Source organism: Artibeus jamaicensis, unplaced genomic scaffold (genome assembly GCF_021234435.1).
Source record: "Artibeus jamaicensis isolate MK-2021 breed Jamaican fruit bat unplaced genomic scaffold, CSHL_Jam_final contig_233, whole genome shotgun sequence".
Classification (NCBI taxonomy): domain Eukaryota; kingdom Metazoa; phylum Chordata; class Mammalia; order Chiroptera; family Phyllostomidae; genus Artibeus; species Artibeus jamaicensis.
In genome coordinates this window covers 22,556,687-22,574,728 of record NW_026521486.1, presented here as the reverse complement: position 1 = coordinate 22,574,728, position 18,042 = coordinate 22,556,687, and the positions used below count along the sequence as shown (strand labels likewise).

At 40.3% G+C, this 18,042-nt stretch overlaps 2 protein-coding genes across 3 annotated transcripts in view; one reads left to right on the top strand and one right to left on the bottom strand.

Annotated features, from left to right (window-relative positions):
- RIMKLB (ribosomal modification protein rimK like family member B) overlaps nucleotides 1-18,042 on the bottom strand; it is a 130,643-nt gene that overhangs the window by 107,770 nt on the left and 4,831 nt on the right. The window lies entirely within an intron of this gene.
- Nucleotides 95-9,236, top strand: AICDA (activation induced cytidine deaminase). The gene is made up of 5 exons (XM_037167806.2): nucleotides 95-170; nucleotides 5,010-5,157; nucleotides 6,977-7,247; nucleotides 7,611-7,726; nucleotides 8,092-9,236. Exons 1-5 carry the CDS (start codon nucleotides 163-165, stop codon nucleotides 8,143-8,145), a joined length of 597 nt encoding a protein of 198 aa, XP_037023701.1. The 5' UTR covers nucleotides 95-162; the 3' UTR covers nucleotides 8,146-9,236.

The following is an 18,042-nucleotide window of genomic DNA, read 5'->3' as shown; positions in this document are numbered from 1 at the left end:
CGGGGTGGTGATGATGCTGTGGGGGGAGGAGCCCAAAAGGGTAAGCTCAAATTTAAATGTACTGGGCCAATGCATTGTCAGTCAGTGCAGCAGCTGTGCTTGAGCAAGCTCTTCCTGGCCTCAGATTTTTGGGGAGCCAACAAAGACACGCTGGAACCCACTATGGACAGGTAAAAAGACAGTCTCCTCATGGGTGGCTGCTTTGGCTTCACTCTCCCAGCAAATCTGAGTGATGAGATTGGTATCTATCCCTTTCTCTCCTATCACTATCTGATTCACAAGATCTGCTTGGTCAATATGCAGATTTATGTCTCTGGATCTGTCTCATCCTCTGTTCAGATCTTACCTGTTGTCTGCCTAAGTTTCTTTCTTTCGTATTTGAAAGAACTTTTATGACTATGTATTGATCTGTCCTGAGATTTCTACTGTAGTAACTATCTGTGGTAATAATGTCAACACAGCAAATGTTCAGAGACTCAAATCATGAAAAAATAAAAAGCAATTCTTGTACTAAAAACAGTAGTGGTCATTGTAATAATAATTTTGTAAATATTCAACCATAAAAACCACTTGAAGGTAAACTTTCCTAGGGAGATTCTACTGAATAATTTAGTTACATACGGAGGAAATTACTTTTTAAATGCCAATGCTCAAACTTAATAGATTGCAGAGCCCTGGCTGGTGTGGCTCAGTGGAATGAGCACCAGCTTGCAAACCAAAATTAATAGCTTGAAAATCACTATGACTGTGTCTGTTATAAGGAGAAAAATTTAGTCAAGCAAATTATTTAATGTTGTAGGTCCAATTGTGAGGCAGCTCATGGTGTTTTTACTCTTTTTTTTAAAATATTTTATTTGCTTATTTTTAGAGAGAGGGGAAGGGAAGGAGAAAGAGAGGGAGAGAAACATCAGTGTGTGGTTGCCTCTCATGTGTCCTCTACTGGTGACCTGGCCTGCAACCCAGGCATGTGCCCTGACTGGGAATCGAACCAGCGACCCTTTGGTTCACAGGCCCATGCTCAATCCACGGACCTACACCAGCCAGGGCGTGTTTTTACTCTTTAGCCTTTTAATTTCTTTAGACATGGCTGAACTTCTTAAATGTGTATTCTTTGTGTTCATGGCTGAACTTCTTAAATGTGTATAATTGCGTGTCTTCACATGTAATTTCTGTCAGTTGAGTCACTATCACAGAACTTATTCTACTTCTTTTATTTATTCCTCCAAATGTATCAGAATAATCTCAATTTACTTCTTTTACAAAGAATTTACACAACAGAGTTAAGGCTTTTAATGGTAGAGTAAGTGTTCTTTAGAAAAATTTCTTGAGGGGAAAAATGTTGAGTGTCTGCTCAGTTTCAATGAAGTTTTGAAAACTAATCTGAGGTATAAGTCAGAGGTAAAGGGCTCAGTGGAGATATTTGTGTATAATGAAATGCAAAACAGGGGTAAAATCAGGAGCTCAAATTCAGAGAAAGACAAACACAAAAGGAGGAAAGATGCGAATCAACAGGAGGGAGAGGGAAACACACAATTATCATTAAGGAAAAGAGTACCTGCCGAGCACGTTAGTGATGATGGTACAGCAGGAGAGGATGACTCAGGCGTGATCATGTTCCACCCAGTTGTCTCAGGTTTGCATTGCTGGGGATGCAGCCAGTGTTCTGCCTCGGGGAGCACAGCTGTTCAAACAGCTGTCAACCTGCAGGCCTAAAAACTGCCTCTGCAAAGTCCTGTGTGCTCAGAAGAGAAACCAAGAGAAGAATGGGGTAACTGGAAACAGGCAGCTTGCTACAGCTGAAGGGAGCTGGCCGATGGATCGAGAAGGCTAACAGGTCACAGTCATGCAATTCACTTCATTGTGACAGGGAGCTTCTGGCAGAGACAGTCAATGACTGCATTTTCATGTGGAATGGGAAGTAAAAGTCCATCTGAATTCCTTTACCTACTTCACGTCATTTTCTGTAACTTTTAGAACACTCGGTCCTCGTCAGGGTGGCAGGTCTGGTCCCTGCCAGTCTGCCTTTAGCGCTTGACCTGGTTGTCATTACCTGACACCCCAGAAGGGTGCCCCCGCCCCGGCCTTCTCATTCATACAGCCCAGAAGGGTGGGTTCAGTGTAAAAGGAATTCACTGGTATGGGATGATGCTTACTCTATTTTAAACTGATTGGGCCCAAAAGAGAGAATTTTTTTTTCCTTTCAGTATTTATTAAGCACTCTTCTTCAGTACATATTAAGCACTTATGTACTCAACTTATCTATGCTATGGGTTATTATATGCTAAGTATGTAACAATAGTAATGGTGATGATGGTAGTGCCACGGTGATCATCCTAACAAGTTACTTTTATTTTAAAATAAAGCCAGTTACTATCAGATTTTCATTAGCATCCATTTTAGATTCCTGTGCATTTCTAATTCTAAAATAATATAATTGACTAATTTTCTATTGTTTGGCCTGCATAATGGGTATAGTGGTGATAAATTTAGTTCTCTGCCTCAGGTTTTAAAGCGTATTCCAATAAGCTGCGCGTGTGCAAATTGGGACATTGAAATTGTGACAGCTATAAAAAACCTCTTGTTCTTGTTTACCTACTTAATCAGGTTGACATTTGGGTACTTCACTTTTAAGTTCAGGGTCTATCTCGTGTATCCCATCATCAAAATAATTATTCTGAACATATGCCCACACACAGACTGGTAAATGAAAGTTCGCAGAAGCGTTATCACACTAGCCCCAAAGCGGAAGCAATCCAAAAGCCCATCAACAAGTGCACGACTCAACAAAACGTGCTACATCCCTGCAGTGGAATGTACTGTCCAGCAGAAGAGACAAACTACTGGCACATGCAACGTCAGGAATAAATCCCAAAGCCATTGTACTAAGTGAAAGAAGTGAGACACAAAGGGAGAGATCACGTCCGATTTATATGAAGTTCTGGAAAACAAAGTGTAATTTATAGTAACAGAAAGCAGATTAGTGGTCGCCTGGGGGAAAGGGAGGAAGTGGCTGAAAAGATGGATGAAGAAACTGGGGGCGGGGTGTCCTGGCACGATTCTGTATCTTGACTCTGGTAGCAGTTTGGGGTATTTACATCTGCCTGTATTCACTGCACGTTTCAAATGAGTACAGTATGTAAATTATACATTAATGTAAAAAAAAAAGTGAAAAAAAAAGTTTCAATTCTCCTGCCAACAAACGGTATTCAAATCCCCGACCAAGTGTTTATTTTTACAAACTCTTTGCACTTCTGTCCAATGCCATTAGGTGGCAGTATTATTTCCACAAATTGGGTAAATACATTTCTGGAAAAGACAGGGACAAAAACCAGCGACACTATTTGTGCTTTGGGACTGACCACGCTGTATAGCTTGTGTTATGTTCACAACTGCAAAGGAACTTGAGTTAGCAGAGAGTATGTCCACAAGTTCCATTTAGTGCTTATGATCTGCAAGACGCTGTTCTAGTAGGTAGGAAAGACCAGTCCCTCTGTGTGAATGTAGCGTAGTATTGAGATTACATTGCCAAGTGAAAAGAGCAGCAGAATACAAAAGTACAGAAATGAGCATAATCTAAATCATGTAATATATGCTTGTAAAAGAGAGAAGGAAAAACATAATAGTAATTGTCATTACATTCTACGTCTAATTATCATTAGACGCTGACAGATATTCCAAATTTTAAAATTCTTTCATATTTTAAATTTTATAACTCTCTACTTGTTTGTACTACTGAAGTGGACAAGACTTGAGTATTGCTCTTATACTTTTAACTATATATATTACTCATAAAGTGACTTTCAAAACACAAGGCCTAATTGAGGAGGCAGATACCAGCAGTCGGTTGACAACAAAGGAGGAGTTCTTCGATAGAGATAAGCTGGGGAACAATGGGAAACTATAGAAGGGTTTTTCGTTGCTATCGGTCGATTTTTGCCAGGTAATTTTGGGATAGTGGTGGTGAGAAAGGTCTTTGTAGAACAGTCGAAACTGTCACTGTGATTGGGCTTTGAAGGAATGTGTGGGTTTTGCCTGATAGAAAAATGTAGGGAAGCTCTTAGTCAGAGGACGCTCCAGCAGCAAGATATCTACACAAAAAGAGGAAAGGAGACAAGTGCCAGGGGACCCAGCTGCCAGAGGGGCCTGAAGTGATGGGGAAGGGAGAAAGTGCCAGGAAAGGAAGCTAGAACTGTAGATTGATGTCCAGTGTAAACACTGGCCTAATAACACATTAAAGAGTTTGGAGTTTATCCTGTGAGCCAAACAGAATCCTTAGGGGTTTTTCGGCATGGAATGACAGGGCCACACTTGGGGGTTTGGTGAGATCGCTCTGGTGTGGCATGGAAAATGTTATTTTGGAGGGACTTGGAGGCAGAGAGACCAGTTAAGAGGCCAGGACAACAGGTAAAGTGAAAGATGAGAGCTTGGACTGATGCAGAGAATACAGCAGGTACAAATTCAAGAAATATCTGGAGGTTCAAACGAATAATTTTTTATCATTAATCAAATACAAGGAGGGAAGAGCAAGAAGAATCAAAGAGGATCCCCAGCTTTCAGCCTGGTTACCTGAGATGGAACGTGCAGGAAGAGAAGCAGGACTGTCAGGGCAGAGGGCAGTTTAGGAATACTGTTTCGACCATGTTGACTTAGAAGTACAGATTGAGCATTTAGGTAGAGATTGCAAGGGAAGCCTGAAAATACAATCACGGGACTGAGGAACAAGTTTGCCATTCCATGTTATTGTCCCTACAAGGGAACTGTGGGAGAGGACTGTCCTGTGAGCTTGTGTGGCTTTGAGTTCCTGCTATCTTGCCACTGGTCTTACATAGCATGAGAAGTTTCTAATGGATTCCAAGCGCAGTAGGTCTTAGGCTTCCAGCAAAGGAAGCAAGAGCATCTTGTCTGGTTTGGCCCAAGTGATTGCAGATTTAAAAACAGCCGTAGGAAAGCCATGAGTGGCCAGAGAATGAGCTGTACCCCTGCACTTTCCTTCCTCCTTTCACCCACAGCCTCCTGATGAAGCAGAGGAAGTTTCTTTACCATTTCAAAAACGTCCGTTGGGCTAAGGGTCGTCACGAGACCTACTTGTGCTATGTGGTGAAGCGGCGAGACAGTGCCACCTCCTTTTCATTGGACTTCGGTCACCTCCGAAACAAGGTATCAAGTAATATTTGCTTCCCAGGCAATTAAAAGCTATACTGTGGGTACTTTTAGAGCCACCTACCTGCTAATGGTACTACTTTTAGAATGCTTTGCTTCTGTCCCCACTAGATTCCTGTAATGTTTTCTTTTTACATGTCCATGCAACCATAACAGATATAACATGCCCCAAAGGATGTCATTTAATGTCCTCTCCATCATGCCGGGCACATTAATGCCAGACCTTGCTTCATTGCCAAGAATAACAGCCCCTAAACTTTCCTCCCCTTTCTCCAGCATCCAAATTGCCTTTGAGATTAAGGAAAAACTCAAAGGTAAGAGCCTTTTGATTTGGGGGGATATTATCAATTCATTTAAGCTAAATTTTAAATGTGAAAAACAGCCCTCACTGGTATGGCTCAGTGAACTGGGTGTTGTCCTGCAAATCGAAAGGTAACTGGTTCCACTCCCAGTCAGACCCAATCCAGCCTGGGTTGTGGGCTGGGTCCCTGGGTAGAGGTGTGTAAGAGGGTATGCAAGAACGACTGATAGGCGTTTCTCTCTCTCCTTCTTTCTCCCTCCCTCGCCTTCTCTCTAAAAATAAATAAGTAAAACCCTCTTGTTAAATGTGAAAAACAAATTGTGTCTTTAGAATTTTTGAAAATTAAGGAAGAAAATTTTAGGAAAAATTAATGATGCCCAGTTCTGTTTTCCAAATGATATCTACTCCCTCCTGCTCACACAGAGCATAGGCCGGTGAATGCATTTGGCATGGCGAACCCCCAAAAACTCAGGGAAGCTTCAGCTGGTTGATTAATTAAATCAATGTCTCAGCATCTAGAAGATCAGAGGATTACATTTCCAAAAAACTTTTTCACCAAAATCCAGATGGGTTTACATAGCCTGCCAATGAATATTTCCTCTCTCACAACATGCAGAGACGTCTGGTCTTGGTGGCGTCCCAGGGAAGAACCGTGGGTGGAATGACGTCAGCTGGCTCGTTATTCGGTGCTGATTTCACTATCCAGTTCTCTTTGCCTTCTGAGTGTTATGTAAATTATTTCACTGCGATTATCTTACATTCTAATCTCTTTCCTATTGGGTACCAACCCTTTACTGCCCTCTCATGTGATCCTCCTAACTCCACCCCAGCCCACTTTACCGATAAGATTAGAAGATCCAACTGTTGGGTAAACAGGTTACCCAGCACCTGTTTAAGTCGCATGAGGGGCGATGAGACCACGGGTTTTCAGATTCTGGGTTTTGTCTGCAACACTAAATGGACTTCCTATATATATCTCACTATTGTGGTTATTATTACAGTCACAGGGATCATACAGCGAGCAAACAGATTATTTAATTGCCTTTACAACACTGGTCTGCCTCACCATAATCTATTTTACCTTTTCCAGCCCTCCCAACCATAAGCTTTCCACCTAGTAGTGCTGTGTATTCCCACGATGTTACATCACTAGGCACTTCCAAGCCATTTTCCTCCTCCTCAAAGGCACAAAAACTACGGTAACTTCACAAACACATATGAAATCTCTACTAAGATAGTTCCATGCTTCTCCATCCCACCGCAACTCATTTGGTCCTCCTCACGCCACAGAAAACTCACAGCCTTTCTCCACTCTGCGGGGCCAAAGATGCGGAGGGTTTGGGCTCACCACTGTGCCTTTGGGGGCAGTTGCTTAACCTTTCAGTAACCCAAGGACAGAACTGTAGCTGCCCCCAAAAGATCACTGTGGAAGGGAGATGAATTAATGACGGCAAAGCGACGGGCACCACAGTACAGGCCAGTAAACGGGAACCTAGTCCTCTGCTCTCTCCCCAGTCGGGTTGCCACGTGGAACTGCTCTTCCTGCGCTACATCTCCGACTGGGACCTGGACCCCGGCCGGTGCTACCGGGTCACCTGGTTCACCTCCTGGAGTCCCTGCTACGACTGTGCCCGGCACGTGGCTGACTTTCTGAAAGGGAACCCCAACCTCAGTCTGAGAATCTTCACCGCGCGCCTCTACTTTTGCGAGGACCGCAAGGCTGAGCCCGAGGGGCTACGGCGGCTGCACCGGGCGGGCGTCCAAATCGCCATTATGACCTTCAAAGGTAGGAGGGAGACCTTGCTTGCTGTTCCAGCTCAGGGAGGCAGCTGTCATTCAGGATTGCAGTTCAGACTGAGAAGATTCAGGGGGTACATACAGGGGGCAAAATTGTACCAGGAATCTAGTTGACCATTGGAGCCAAAAATTATCAGCTAGAGGCATTTGAGATCCTGGTTCTTGGTGGTTGTCAGTTCAGGCTCAAATAAACTCATAAAAAAAAAAAAAGTCAACTAGAATTGGAGGAAAAGAATTCATGACTTGGACATAGGCTTTGGGGGAAACGAGAATTTAAAAGGGGCTGGGGATTCTTCTTTCCTCTTGATTTGATATTTGAGCTATATTCTGTTGCTTCCCTTCTCTTTTAAAGATTATTTTTATTGCTGGAATACTTTCGTGGAAAATCGTGAAAAAACTTTCCGAGCCTGGGAGGGGCTGCACGAAAACTCAGTTCGTCTATCCAGACAGCTGCGACGCATCCTCTTGGTAAGGGCGTCCTTTGCTTCCCGTTTTCTTCCTCTGAGTCATCTTCGCCTGGAGCTACTCACATTTCTTACCTCTGCAGTACCTGGGTGTGCCTTTCACGGGTGTGTTTCACGCATTTATCACTCCTTGGTTTTCCTCCGATGAAAACCTTACTTTCTCGTTGTCATTTCTCCTACAATTGAGTCTGCTCTTCAGAGTTCAGAACCCTCTGCTAAGACCCCTTTCTCTTCCCCTCTTTCCTCGTTCACATGTCTGATCTATTAGACTCTCCTCTTCCTGTCTCCTCTTCCTCCTCCCTCCCAATTTACTTTCTCCCAAAATGTTACAAAGCCATCCACTGAGTTCATTTCTCTCCTTCGCTACAGCCCCTGTATGAAGTTGACGATTTACGAGATGCATTTCGTACTTTGGGACTTTGATACCAGCCTCCCAGAATGTCACATACAGTGAAATATCTCTGAAGATAGTGGGTAAAAGAACCATCCTTCAAGAATTCTGTTTTTCTTCAACTCTCAATATCTTAGAGTTTAGGGAAATAATATTCATACGTATATGACTTTAAAAATGTATCTTGAAAATGAAGAAGGAATACAGGCCCAGTAGAGAACCGCTGCAGCTGGTGCACCCTTTAATGCAACAGCGGCCCCTACTGGGGAATGGCAGAACTGCAGAGTCTGGGAGCGCCTAAAGGGTTAACGTTCTTCTTCTATGACTGCTTAGGCAGGGGAAGCAGAAGACAAATCCTTACAAGCATGGTGAAAGGATAAAATGTTTTCATAGTTAGTATCCTTTTTTATTTGATTCATTCTGAGTTTTCAATCGCCGTGATAGATCGTTACACTCATTTCCTTTAAGGTTCACTTTCAAATGAACCGGAAGTGAACAGATTTCCATCAGGTCATGTGTCGAACCTCTTAATGAGAAACTCGGGGTGATCAAAACTGCAAGACATCTCTTCAAAGCATTGGTATCCAAGCATGTGCTGTATGTTTTAATTATTTGAAGCATATAATGCCTCAAATATAATGCCTTTTTATGTTTGTACATAAGAAGATTGGGGGGGTATGGAATATGCCTAGTCACCTTCTGATTGTTTTATAATAAAAGGCCTTAAAATAAATATGAGGAGTGTGAAAATGATGCCCAAAATGCATTGATGCTTCTAGTGAGAAAACTGGAAAACATCCTTTTAAAGTAGTCCATAGTTTAGAAAACATATCCAAAACTTCGCACATGATAGTTAATGCTTGGAAGGGAGTGGCTTGAATATTGAGAAAAGAAAAATCTATTTATTTTTTGCTATGGGTCTTTTCACCTCAGTGTCAGCCAAGCTGTGGTTTCCTAATTTTTTTGTACATATATGATGTCTCAAAGAAATGTTCACTGTATAAAAGAATATAATAGAACAGAATAGTGTTTGGGAGGGCAGAGAACATTAAATGCACAACTGTATTATTTTATTCCTATTGTACATAAGTTTGTGAAAGAGTTAAATACTAAAAATCCTTATTTCATGTATCATTCATATTTTATATTATGCTATATAGTGTCTAATATTTTAGTTATTATAGTTTTCTTTTAAGATATATTGAAATGGAATCCTTAATGTCTCATAAATTTATGCTTTTAGAAATAATTCTAATAACAAAGTACATAACTGTAACATACTGTAACATGTCATAATATTGCTATAAAACCATTCTTTTGCTTTTTAGTAAATTTTTTCTACAGCATTTTGATTCTGGCTCATTTCAATCAACTGAATAAATGATAAATAATTTTGGGAGTTTGAGAGATAAAAGGCTGAATAAAATAATTCTAAAAATGGTTTCTTTATAAAGTTAAATTAAAAAGTCAGTGTGATGAAATAGACTTGCGAGTCCATAAATTATCCCATTTGTCTATGTTCAACTGACTTCTGACCAGGGAGCCAGGACCATTTCATGGGAGAATGAATAGTCTTTTCAACAAATGGCGCCGGGACAACTGGACATTCATGTGCAGAACAATGAACTTGGGCCTCAATGACACACCATATACAAAAATTAACTCAAAATGTATCAAATGTCAAAATTTCAGAACTAAAGCAATAAAAACCTTAGAAGGAAATATAGTGACTTTGGAATGATAAGTCTTAAATGACCACAAAAGCAAGAGCAACAAGAGAAATCAAACTTCCTCAAAAATGTTTCTGCATCCAAAGGCGGTAGTAAGGAAGTGAAAAGACAACTCACAGAATGGGTTACAATATTTACAAATAATACATCTGATAGAAGTCTAGTATCCAGAATATATAAAGAGCTCTTACACCTCATAACAAAGGACAACCTCATTTAAGAATGGCCAAAAGCCCTGGCTGGTGTAGCTCTGGATTGAGTGTAGGCCTGCGAACCAAAGCATCGCCGGTTCGATTCCCAGTCAGGGTACATGCCTGGGTTGCAAGCCATATCCCCAGTATGGGGTGTGCTAGAAGCAACCATACATTGAGGTTTCACTCCCTCTCTTTCTCCCTCCCTTCCTCATCTTTCTCCCTCCATTCCTCATCTCTCTAAAATAAATAAATAAAAACCTTAAAAAAAAAAAAAAGAATGGCCAATAGACATTGGCCATTGAATAGACATTTCTCCAAGGACAATTTGCTGATGGCTAATAAGCACATAAAAAGATGCCCAATCTCCTTAGCCAATCTCCTTAGTCATTAGGGAAATGCAAATCAAACCACAATAAAATACCTCTCAAATCCACTAGGATGGTTATAAACAAATAAAAAATAATAACAATTGTTGGTGAGAATGTGGAAAAATTGGAACTTTCATATAGTGGCTGGTAAAAATATAAAATGTAATCGTTATAAAAAATAATTTGGTCATTCCTCAAAAGTTAAACATAGAAATACCGTATGACCCAGTAATTCTACTTCTAGGTATATATCCAAGAGAATTAAAGACATATGTCCCAACAAAACTTGTACATAAGTAGTCATAGCGATATCATCTGTAACAGCAAAAAAGTGGGAACATTCAAATGTCTATCAACTGATGAATTGATAAAACAAATGTATAATGGCATTTTATTCAGTCATGGAAAAGAATGAAGTGTTGTTACATGCTACAACATGTATAAACTTGGAATCACTGTGCTAAGGGAAGGAAGCCAGAAAACAATGCCACAGATTACGTGATTCCATTTATGTATGTAAAACGTCCAAATAGGTAACCCATAGAGAGAGAGATCAGTGATTGCCAGGGCTAACGTGAGAAGGGATGGAGTAAATACTGAATGGGCATGGGGTTTCCTACTGGGATGATAAAAATGGTCAGGAATTCAATAGTAGTAACTACACTGAAAAAAAAAAATAACCCTCCACTGAGTTGTGTACTTTAAAATTCACATAGATGTGAATTTTATCTCAATTTTTTAAAAAGTCATTTTATCTCAATTTTTTAAAAAGTCATTATGTGCCCTGGCCAGTGTGGCTCAGTGGATTGAGTGCCAGCCAGCAAACTGAAAGGTTGCTGATTTGATTTCCAGTCAGGGCACATGCCTGTCTTGTGGGCCAGGTCCCTGGTTGGGAGTACAATGTTTTTGTCACACATCAATGTCTCTCTCTTTCTCTTTCTCCCTACTTTCCCCTCTCTCTAAAAATGAATAAATAAAATCTGTTTAAAAATAATGCTAAAAATGGGTATGATAAAATATTAACTTTTCATATACAGATGGTCCCCAAGTTACAATAGTTTGACTTGTGATTTTTTTTACTCTATAGTGCTGCAAAAGTGATACACTTTCAATAGAAACTATCATTAAATGCTGAATTTTCTTCTTTTTCCAGGCTAGTGATGTACATTATGATACTCATGATGCTGGGTAGCTCTGTTAGCTACTTACTTAAGATAATAGAATTTAATATCTAAGATCAACTGTGAATTCAGAACAGTAGTGTAATTGCTCATGCATCAGAAATTCCAGACCAGAACAAGGATCTGAGTAGTACATAGTTCCTGGTTTATTCTGTAAGAGTAAGAATGGACCCATGAGCCCTTTTATAAGGTTGATTTGCCAACAATGAAACTTTAGTTACCAGATTTGGAGACATGAAATTTGGCACCCACTACCATGTTGCAGCTAACTTGTTGATTGGATTCAACTCATTGCCTCACTGATTGACCTGGCTGTGGACTCTTGTCTGTAGTCTCAACTAGAACAGAATAGAGTGGTCATTCTAAAGTCTCAACGTTGAACAGCAATGCAATTAGAATGTAGTTTGAGAAGTTGCTCAATAACAGATAAGTGTTAATAGTAATGCTTTGGATTTCTAGAAGGAATAAATTATTGTGAGTTAAATAAAAAAAAATATTGATAGAGGAGGTTGAAATTTACCTGGACTTGGGACAAAATGTTAAACAAATATGCTAATATGTTTCCAATATTCCTGTGGGTAGAGGGATAATTGGCTCAATTGTGACTTTTATGAAAAAGTAAAAGTATTTTCAAGATTGATGATACCACTGCAGTTAAATAGTAATCCCATATACTTCTGGTGGGAGAGTTAAATATTATAATTTTTAAATACAGATAATCTTTAACCCAACAATTAGGAATCTACTGTGAAGAAATATCTCCTATATATGTATCCAAGTTTACATACACAAGGATAGTCATGCTAACATTGCAGTAGGGAAAAACTGAAAGTCAGTAGACAAATGGTTAACATATAAAACAGTAAAACTCAGTAAGTGTAGACAGCAACTTAAAGAGGAATGATGTAAAGTTACGTATATGAATATACAGAGAGACATAGGAAATTTTCCAAAACATATTTCTAAGAGAATAAAGTAGTTTTAAAACATTGCATAGCTTGATCTCATTTATGCTTTAATGTATATGCATGCATGTCTGTAGATAGACCTTTTAAAACATAAACATTCTTATACATGTATGCTTAGCAAAAGAGCCAAAGGGATAAAATTCAAATCACTAGCAGTTGTCATCTCCAGAAAGAGAAATTGAATAAGAGAAGGAAAGGGAAGAAAGGGGAACTTTCACTGTGACTTCATAATACCTATTTTAAAAAGTATAACTTGTAAATTTTTAATAATTAAAGAAAATATCATTTAAAATATAGAACTTAATAGGAATTCATTATTTTACATTTTCTAGAGTTTACTAACATATAGAACATTCCACAGCTTCAGAAGCTGAGAAAATTTAAGTTAAAACTTAAGTCTAGCAAAGGGGATGGCATGGGTCTTTCTAAGGGCCTAAAATCTTTCTTCCCACGACCAATGATTCAGAAACGCTGTAAGGGTTGGGCAATCTGCAGGGAATTGTCTATCAATCGGGGTTCCACCAGAGACAGAAGAACTAGGAAGAGGTACATTTTAAGGAACTGGCTTACTTGACTGCAGGAGTTAGCAGAGCAAGCCCAAGACTGCAGCGCTGGTGTTGGGACGAGCAGGCCGCACCTCTAAGGGCAGGAGGCCTCAGGTGAAACTTCTCCGTGGAGAACAGCCTCAGTCTGTTCTTAAATCCTTTAAACGACCTTATTTTTCAGACCGTAAGACGCACTGGCCCATACAGCTTAAAGTCGGTAATAATGGTTGTTAATGCTGTTGTTGAGGTATGTTTACATTTACATTGGTGAAATGTTATGGTATTTATGTTATTAAATATTTTACCACATTTTTTGCTTCAAAATTGCTTCTCCTATTTTCTTCCTCCAAAACCTAAGTGCGTCTTATGATCCAAAAATACGGTGATTGAATCAGTCCCACCCATATTATGTAGAATGCTTACAGTTAATTGGACTTTAGACAGAATTACAAAATACCTCAGAGCAACACCTAGATGAACCAATTAATTAAATAACCAGGGCCTACCCAAGATGACAGAAAATACCTATCAAAGGAAGGTAACATTTTTGAGTGCCTGCCGTATGTTTATGCTAGCTCCTTTATATACTTGACCTCACCCAGCCTTTACTATTTAACCCCAAGATGGATTGAAACTTCTGTACCTCTGACTCTGAAGTCTGTAATTGTCTTAGTGTAGCTCATTGAGTTGCAGATAACAGATCAACTCCACTTACTCACAAAGAGAGGATTTATTTTACAGTCATTTTGACTAGCTGCTGTGTCTGTTTCCTTTTGGGGGGACCCCATGGCTTCTGTCTCTATTAGTGTCTCCTTTTTTCCCTAAGGGTTCCCTCTGCTCATCTCTCGTATTAGCTCACTGACTCTGCTTACTCAAATTTCTATTCCAATGTACCTTAACTTGCATGCAGGAATCTGTCAGATCCCTAGCTGATGTGGCTCAGTGATTGAGAGCTGGCCTGCAAACCAAAAGGTCCCTGGTTTGATTCTCCATCAGGACACATGTGTGTGTCCCTCTCTCCCTCCCTTCCTCTCTCTCTAAAAATAAGTAAATAAGATTGTATTTTTAAGAAATAATTCATTATGGATGCTCCTATTGCCTCTTTTTCATTCTTTTATTTAAATTCTTATTTTATTAATTTTAGAGAGGGGGAAGGAGGTAAGAAGGAGAGAGATCAATTTCTTGTACTACTTACTCATATTTATGAATTCATTGGTTGATTCTCGTAGGTGTCCTGTCCAGGGATCAAACCCACAACCTTGGCCTATCAGGACAAGGCTCTAACTAACTGAGCTACCTGGCCAGGGCTCTATTTTTTATTCTTGATTCTTATGGATAATTAGCAATTTTTTTCAAATTCCCCAAAGAGAACAATTTAATTGACCCAACTAATCTTTTGGGCCACTCAAAATATGTTACTACTAAGATGGTATCAAAGGAAATTGGTAGAGATGAGAGGCATGAAATAGAGGCTTAATTGGACCTGGTGAATGACTAGTTGTGAAGGTTGCAAAGGGAAAGCAAATGAAAAACAAACCACTGGCTTTTGCACTGACTAGAGCTTTGCTCCTTGACAATAGTTGTACTTCAGAGAAATATATTGCGTCTAAGACCCCCAGCTCTTACCCAATGTCCTCAGACCCTTTCCCAACTGGCTGTGTCTCCTCTCCTCGGTCCCATAGCTGGTGTGACTTGAACATAGGTCCCTAACAGCACTTAATCTCTAAACTGAAAGCCCAAACATGAACTTGTGTTTCCCACCATTACCCGAGGACCCCTTTGGTCTATTTCCGTCCTGTCTGCCCTCTAAACTTGAGTCTCATTGAAGTACCATATCCAGCTCTCAGTCTATATGTCTACCCCTGAAATTTGCTTCTTGGTTCTTCTCTACTTAGGCTGAGACGAGCCCTTCTGTGTCCAGTAAAAGTTGTTGATTTTAGTAAGAACAGACCACTGTGTCAAAACGCTGTGGATTCTAATTCCTTTTTGTCGTGACTAGGATGGGTCAGGCTACCCACCTCTCCCTGAAGCAGAGGGAGAGGAGCCGTTTGTGTCTGCAGCACAGAACTTTGGAGCACCTCCTGTTTCATGGAGCAGCGTGGTAGGTGCTGGTCCTGCAAAGTTAATGAGAAACACTCTTTCCCCTTCAAAAGCTCCCAGAAGAGGAAGAGACCAATAATCCACAATGACACAGAATTTGACACAAGTATGCAGACATACACATGGAACAGGTCATTTTCATGAGCTTCAAGGTTCAAGAAGGCTTTCTAGAGCAGGATGCCCAGGAGCTTAATCGTTTTACGTTTTAAATAACTTTTTAATTAAACTGCTATGACATGGAGAAAAGTGCATAAATCATCTTGCAGCTTGAGAATTTTTGTAAGCACATGATAAACACCAAGATCAAAATAATTACTAGCACCAATAATTACTAGCACCAATAAAACACCAAGATCGAAATAATTCCAGATACGCTTCTCTTGCCTCCTCCCAGTCCTCTAGCTTAAACTAAAAGAAGTTAGTAGTAAAATGTGGTAAGGAGATAACACACACACAAAGTGGTGAGGATACACTTGGCAGAGAGGACGGCATGTCTGAAGACTGAGAGATTTAAAGTGGTGCAGAAGGTTTCAGGAGGAACAGCTCGCTGCGGTGGGAGGAGATCAAGCTGACCTCCTGCAGCAGAAGCTGACCTGCAGCAGCAGCAGACGCTTGATCATGAAAACCCTGTATTGAGTGGAGGAGTTTCATGTTTAAACTGAAGGCAGTAGGGAATATCTGAAAGAATTTTTTTTTAAAGGGTGATAACTTCATCCAATTTGCCATTTAGAAACATTCTGGCCACAGTGTGGAGGATGAGGTAGGGAATCAGCTGGAGACTGGAATGTTTCTCGCCCTAGTGCAGTTAGCCCGGGGAAAAGGGGCGGAGGCTTTAAAGAGGGACAGGAGTCACAGATAAGGGAAGGAGCTAGTGAATACTAGGGAGTAACATCTACCTTTGGCTAATAAATCGTGAAAGAGATTGTAGCTGAGGATAACTCCTGGGTTTCCGCTTTGAAGAATGACTTCATGGTAATCCGATTACTGAGAGGGAAAATAGAGGAGGAAAAAAAGACAGTAAAGACAATGAGTTAATCCTGGGATATGTTAAAGCAAGTAAATGCTTCCATAGGGAGTGGGCAAAAGTTAGTTTACAGTTGTAATACAAATAAATAATACAATAATTAATGAATAATATGAGAATATTTGTGTACTCACAACTGTAAACCTATTTTGCCCATCCCTGGATATAGAGGTCTGGGTTGAAAAAAATAGATTTGGTAGTCATCAGCTCTACTTATTAGATGAGTCCATGCATGGATATGAGGTCCCAAAGGTGGGGAGTGCATTGAGTGAGCATGATAGGGAGCTGAGAAACACGGACATGTGAAATGAAGGGAGGGAAAGAACAATCTATCAAATAAGTCTCTAAAGAGACATCAGAGAAAAAAAGGGAAATCAAAGGAGCAGCATAAATGAAGACAGCAAAGGAGGGAGCTGTCAGAAAGAGGGAGCGATTAGAGGGAGACAAGATAACAAGGGCTTCGGGGGAATGGTAGACACACTGGTTGAAGAACAAATAGGCAGTAAAAAATGGGGAATGTGTAGCAGCAATCAGAAATTATTCTTCCATGAAGTTTGACTGTGTATAAGAGAGAACAAAAGAATTTGTATAGCTGAATGTAATGAGCCTTGATACCTATGTTGTTCTGATTGATTAAGCACCTTAAACTGGGCCACGGGTCAAGCTCATCCGCAGGCCCTTAATTCTACTGAGATTGCTTGTAACCAGTCTATAATTTCTCTTGCTTGGGAGGCCACAGGTTGTAAGTTCTTGCTGGTTCCACCAAGGGCAGGGCAGCTGCATCTGTTCTGTGGTAGATCAGGTCAGCTGATGCCAAGGAATTACGCAGTCCATTAGTCAAGGGCGAATTTGCCTGGTCTTACTGAGCGGAGGGGCGGTGAGATACTCATCAGAAGTTAATGGTTACCACAATCCATCACTTCTGAAAAATGTGAAGGTAGATTAGGGACATCCGGCAATTTAAGAAACCAGGCTATGGTGTAATGTCTGAGCTATCCCAGGGCTTAGGAGTTTTTCAAGGGTCTAAATGCCTGTATGAGACCTAAAAGCAACCAAACACTTCCAAAGTACCCAACTCCCAATTGCTAAATTCCTACAAAATCAAAGTAAATGAATGTTTAATTAAATGTCAGCAAAACATAACATGTCAATTAGCCAGTTGTAATTCAATTTATATACAAATTTAATGTGATGTGTATTAGGGTCACTGTGTTGTCTATATTTAATTTTTTTGGCACACTATTATGTTTTGACAACTTAAAAAATCTTCCTAGAAGGAGAGAGACTGACCTTTCTAGTCAATTCTTAGAGATAGCAAGAACTCAGCTTGCCTTTAATATGCAAACTAACCAGTTCGGGGTGATCCCTCCTCTATTTGGCTTGTACACCCCCAGGAAACAATATTCCTCTTTCTTTATCATCCCAGGTCCTCATACCAAGACCCTCCCTATCAGTTAGATAAAGCCTAGAGAAATTATTTGAGCTAGCTAATCTTAACTATTTACCCTGCCCTGCCTTGCCTTTCTCCCTGGAAACTGTAGTAAAAGCTCTGGCCTAAACCTCTCCCTCCTGTCTTCCGCCTCGTGACCAGTCGTTCATGTGACCCTGTGGAGCTTGCTATGCCTTCTGCCTCCAGGATCTATGGGTACAGTAAACTTTTCCTGAGTCTCTGTTTCCTCTTTTGGCTACATTTGACTGGTTATCTTATAAAATGATATAAAACATTCCCCAGGGAAGAAATGCCTCAGGCCTATTCATCTCCAAATAGACCTTAGCTATCTCCTTGATCCCTCACTCATTTTGTCTTATACATGCCTCT